This window comes from Oncorhynchus gorbuscha, linkage group LG10 (assembly GCF_021184085.1).
Source record: "Oncorhynchus gorbuscha isolate QuinsamMale2020 ecotype Even-year linkage group LG10, OgorEven_v1.0, whole genome shotgun sequence".
Lineage (NCBI taxonomy): Eukaryota > Metazoa > Chordata > Actinopteri > Salmoniformes > Salmonidae > Oncorhynchus > Oncorhynchus gorbuscha.
This window is the reverse complement of record NC_060182.1, coordinates 97,308,805-97,314,804: the sequence shown is the minus strand read 5'-3', so window position 1 is coordinate 97,314,804 and position 6,000 is coordinate 97,308,805. Positions and strand designations below refer to the sequence as shown.

The 6,000-nt window shown below is 46.0% G+C and overlaps 1 protein-coding gene across 1 annotated transcript in view; it reads right to left on the bottom strand.

Annotated features, from left to right (window-relative positions):
• Positions 1-3,857: 3,857 nt before the first annotated feature.
• Positions 3,858-6,000, bottom strand: part of zmp:0000000662 (RING finger protein 145) — a 45,704-nt gene continuing 43,561 nt past the window's right edge. Inside the window, exon 13 of the mRNA XM_046367753.1 lies at positions 3,858-3,861. Within this exon, the coding sequence (XP_046223709.1) occupies positions 3,858-3,861 (4 nt within the window). The remainder of the gene's footprint in view (positions 3,862-6,000) is intronic.

Here is a 6,000-nt window from a genome sequence, read left to right as displayed (position 1 = left end):
GTCTGTTCCCTATCAGATGACCTTCTGACACTACTAGTCTGTTCCCTATCAGATGACCTTCTGACACTACTAGTCTGTTCCCTATCAGATGACACTACTAGTCTGTTCCCTATCAGATGACCTTCTGACACTACTAGTCTGTTCCCTATCAGATGACACTACTAGTCTGTTCCCTATCAGATGACCTTCTGACACTACTAGTCTGTTCCCTATCAGATAACACTACTAGTCTGTTCCCTATCAGATGACACTACTAGTCTGTTCCCTATCAGACGACCTTCTGACACTACTAGTCTGTTCCCTATCAGATGACACTACTAGTCTGTTCCCTATCAGACGACCTTCTGACACTACTAGTCTGTTCCCTATCAGATGACACTACTAGTCTGTTCCCTATCAGATAACACTACTAGTCTGTTCCCTATCAGACGACACTACTAGTCTGTTCCCTATCAGACGACACTACTAGTCTGTTCCCTATCAGATGACACTACTAGTCTGTTCCCTATCAGATGACACTACTAGTCTGTTCCCTATCAGAAGACCAGCGGGAGAAGTATACATCTCTGCTGTGTGCTTTGAACGGTGAGATTTCTCGTCGTTTTGAGGATTTCAAAGTGTTGGAGAATGACATGCTGTTGGTTTCCTCTGCTTTCACCTTCAATGTGGATAATGTTCCCACTGACCTGCAACTTGAGCTTATCCATCTTCAGTCTGATGCAGTGATGCAGTCTGATGCAGTGATTCAGTCTGATGCAGTGATTCAGTCTGATGCAGTGATGCAGTCTGATGCAGTGATTCAGTCTGATGCAGTGATTCAGTCTGATGCAGTGATTCAGTCTGATGCAGTGATTCAGTCTGATGCAGTGATGCAGTCTGATGCAGTGATTCAGTCTGATGCAGTGATTCAGTCTGATGCAGTGATTCAGTCTGATGCAGTGATTCAGTCTGATGCAGTGATTCAGTCTGATGCAGTGATTCAGTCTGATGCAGTGATGCAGTCTGATGCAGTGATTCAGTCTGATGCAGTGATTCAGTCTGATGCAGTGATGCAGTCTGATGCAGTGATTCAGTCTGATGCAGTGATTCAGTCTGATGCAGTGATGCAGTCTGATGCAGTGATTCAGTCTGATGCAGTGATTCAGTCTGATGCAGTGATTCAGTCTGATGCAGTGATTGGAGAACTATTAAAAACAAGGCCACTGACGAGGTTCTATGCATTTCTCAATGAACAAAACTTTCCAGCGATTAGGAGTCGAGCTCAGAAGAGGTTTGTACTGTTTGGGTCAACCTATGTATGTGAACAGACATTTTCAGTGATGAAATATAACAAGTTCGATAGATACGCGAGATGATTCTCCATCATGTTTACCCCTCTCCATAACCCCAATGATGAAAACAGACAATTGGACCCACCAATATTTAGTAAGCGTAAATAACTGGTAAATTATCCATGCCTATAATGCACGTTAAAACTAACATTAATGCTAACGTTACTTCACAACAATGTTACCGTTATCAGGCCCGTTTCAGCAGGTTGTATAATAATTGTTCTCCGAGGAACTTGTTTTGGTCTCTCCACAGTAGGTATGCTGCCCATTTGATCAATTAAAACACCTCAAGTGGCAGTTTAGAATGAATCTCCAATCTAAGTGTATATATATATATATATATATATATATATAAAAAGATTGTATTAATTGAGCAACAGGCTTACGATAAATCTAGGTTTAAAGTGAAAACTACATTTAGATAAGAGGAATGATTTAATTTAACTAGGGTTAATTTAAAACTAGGTTTAAAATTTGGTGCAACAAGATTAATAGATCAACCTTGATTTGACCCGGTTTAAGAGTCAATCAATGTTGGTGCAACCCACCCTGTCTGTGTCTACAGGGAGTAGTAACAACATTGACTTTAGATCATAACAACACATTCACCAAAATACACCTGAATGGATTTCTGAAAATATGTAAAACACCACAGGAGTCCTCTTACATTTGGGAACTTTACGGCCCTATTGATCAAAACAACCATGAAAAGGTCGGCTATATTTCCCCATATGCACGCACATCAACAAGATCAACAACTAATGCTAGCCAGAGCTAGATGAGCTCAAATCTAACGAAGGAAACATTAAATAAACCTTCTTTAAACCTGTTCGGCTAAGTCGACCGTTAAAAAATTGCGCTGATAAACGATGGGAAATAGTAATTAGCCTGCTCGTCCTTCTGCAGCTTGCCTGCCAATACATTCTTGTGACCGAGCTGGTCTTGTGGTCTGGTCTTCCTTCTGGTCTTACGTTCTTGTGACCGAGCTGGTCTTGTGGTCTGGTCTTCCTTCTGGTCTTACGTTCTTGTGACCGAGCTGGTCAGGTGGTCTGGTCTTCCTTCTGGTCTTACACGAACTCAGGGCACGCCCACTACACGAACTCAGGGCACGCCCACTACACGAACTCAGGGCACGCCCACTACACGAACTCAGGGCACGCCCACTACACGAACTCAGGGCACGCCCACTACACGAACTCAGGGCACGCCCACTACACGAACTCAGGGCACGCCCACTACACGAACTCAGGGCACGCCCACTACACGAACCTCAGGGCACGCCCACTACACGAACTCAGGGCACGCCCACTACACGAACTCAGGGCACGCCCACTACACGAACTCAGGGCACGCCCACTACACGAACCTCAGGGCACGCCCACTACACGAACTCAGGGCACGCCCACTACACGAACTCAGGGCACGCCCACTACACGAACTCAGGGCACGCCCACTACACGAACCTCAGGGCACGCCCACTACACGAACCTCAGGGCACGCCCACTACACGAACTCAGGGCACACCCACTACACGAACTCAGGGCACGCCCACTACACGAACTCAGGGCATGCCCACTCCAGTAGCGCTCACTACACGAACTCAGGGCACGCCCACTACACGAACTCAGGGCACGCCCACTACACGAACTCAGGGCACGCCCACTAAACGAACTCAGGGCACGCCCACTATACGAACTCAGGGCACGCCCACTAAACGAACTCAGGGCACGCCCACTAAACGAACTCAGGGCACGCCCACTACACGAACTCAGGGCACGCCCACTAAACGAACTCAGGGCACGCCCACTAAACGAACTCAGGGCACGCCCACTAAACGAACTCAGGGCACGCCCACTACACGAACTCAGGGCACGCCCACTAAACGAACTCAGGGCACGCCCACTAAACGAACTCAGGGCACGCCCACTCCAGCATGCATCTGTAGTCTACTTGAGTGCTGCTAATAGCCCTTTGCTTTAGCTACTGTCATTTACTATGCTAAATATTTTCATAAAGAAGCTGATAAAACACACAGGTGGAAAATCAAGATGACTTACAAAGATGAGGACGACCAAACAGAGGGAGTGTGGTGGCATCGTGTCTACAATCATTGTGGTGTTTTTTTAAATTTTACTAGGCAAGCCAGTTAAGAACAAATTCTTATTTTCAATGAACAGTGGGTTAACTGCCTGTTCAGGGGCAGAACGACAGATTTGTACCTTGTCAACTCGGGGATTTGAACTTGCAACCTTCCGGTTACTAGTCCAACGCTCTAACCACTAGGCTACCCTGCCGCCCCGTGTACATACTAACAGAAAGTAATGAGGTGGGTAGCTAGCTAAACCTATCATTGTAGCAAAGTATATACAAAATAAAAAAATAAAAATCATAATCGCTTAACGTTTCTTCATTTTCATTCTATTATCTATACCATAGAAGACCCATCATTGCTTTAGGCCCAATGGGCATATTCTTTCAATGAGCTTTCTGTTTTGATAGGATTCTTTTACAGAAAATCCTTTAGGTCTACCTACAGAACAAAGAAAAATAAAAGAAAGGACACATCCTGCCCAGCTTGGCAAGAGTGTCCCTAAGGGTGTTTAGCATCGCTAGTGGCAAACTGTATCGGCAGGATACAACAGTGGCCTCTGGTAAGACAAAGAGTAGCGGGCTATGTGTATGTAACAGTATAGACCGTCCCCTCGCCCCTACCCGGGGCGCGAACCAGGGACCCTCTGCACACGTCAACAACAGTCACCCCACAAAGCATCGTTACCCATTGCTCCACAAAAGCAGAGTAGAGCAAGGGGAACTACTACTTCAAGTGACGCTATTTAGCACGAACCACCGCTAACTAAGCTAGCCATTTCACATCCGTTATGTATATTTGTAAACAACAGCTGGTGCACCATATCTCTAGAAGTCTCAGGGTTTTGCTCGCCTGAGGTAGAGTATCTCATGATAAGCTGTAGACCACACTATCTACCTCGAGAGTTTTCACCTGTATTTTTTTCGTAGCTGTCTACATACCATCACAGACCGATGCTGGCACTACCAAATCTCTATCAGACCGATGCTGGCACTAAGACCGCACTACCAAATCTCTATCAGACCGATGCTGGCACTAAGACCGCACTACCAAATCTCTATCAGACCGATGCTGGCACTAAGACCGCACTACCAAATCTCTATCAGACCGATGCTGGCACTAAGACCGCACTACCAAATCTCTATCAGACCGATGCTGGCACTAAGACCGCACTACCAAATCTCTATCAGACCGATGCTGGCACTAAGACCGCACTACCAAATCTCTACCAGACCGATGCTGGCACTAAGACCGCACTACCAAATCTCTACCAGCATGTTAAATGTGCAACCAGAGGGGGAAAAAAAAAACTCTAGACCACCTTCACTCCCACACCCAGAGACGCATACAAAGCTCTCCCTCCATTTGGCAAATCTGACCATAATTCTATCCTCATGATTCCTGCTTACAAGGATTTATCGAACTCCGTTTGGGTCTTTGCGTGTCAAAAAAGATAAACGTCAAATAAAGACGTGTAAACGTTATAAGAGTTACAATAATGACACTCAGCATAGTCCCATACTCACGCACCCCACGGTAGCTGTTGCAACCTGCTTTAGCAGAAAGCACCAGTGACTTGATCAATAAGAAAGTGGTCAGATGAAGCAGATGCTAAACTACAGGATAGTTTTGCTAGCACAGACTGGAATATGTTCTGGGATTCCTCCGATGGCATTGAGGAGTACACCACATCAGTCACTGGCTTCATCAATAAGAGCATCGAGGACGTCGTCCCCGCAGTGACCGTACGTACATACTAGGGACGAACCGAAAGGACATTTTTGTCCGATACCGATATCCAATATTTGTTGCCCCCCCCCAAAAAACAACGATAATTTAAAATTTTAGCTAAAAAAAAAAGCTAAAAGCTTTTAAGCATTCTAGTACAGTTGAATAGTTAACACACATGCACACACAGGCGCAGCGGTCTAAGGCACTGCATCTCAGTGCAAGAGGCGTCACTACAGTCCCTGGTTCGAATCCAGGCTCTATCACATCCAGCCATGACTGGGAGTCCCATAGGGCGGTGCACAATTGGCCCAGCGTCGTCCAGGTTTCGGCCGGTGTAGGCCGTCAATTGTAAAGAAGAATTTGTTCTTAACTGACTTGCCTAGTTAAATAAAAGCTTACACACACACCACAATGACCAAAAAGTTATTTTGTTGGCATTTACGCGTGTTCCCATTACCAGTAAAACATAATCAAAACCTATTCAAGGCAAGTAACACTGAAACATGCAGGCTCAGTCCCCTCCTGTACTCCCTGTTCACTCATGACTGCATGGTCAGGCACGACTCCAACACCATCATTAAGTTAGCTGATGACACAACAGTGGTCACCGACAACGATGAGACAGCCAATAGGGAGGAGGTCAGAGACCTGGCCGTGTGGTGCCAGGACAACAACCTATCTCTCAACGTGATCAAGACAAAGGAGATGATTGTGGACTACAGGAAAAAGGAGGACCGAGCACGCACCCATTCACATCGACGGGGCTGTAGTGGAGCAGGTTGAGAGTTTCAAGTTTCTTGGTGTCCACATCACCAACAAACTATCATGGTCCAAACACACCCGTGAAGA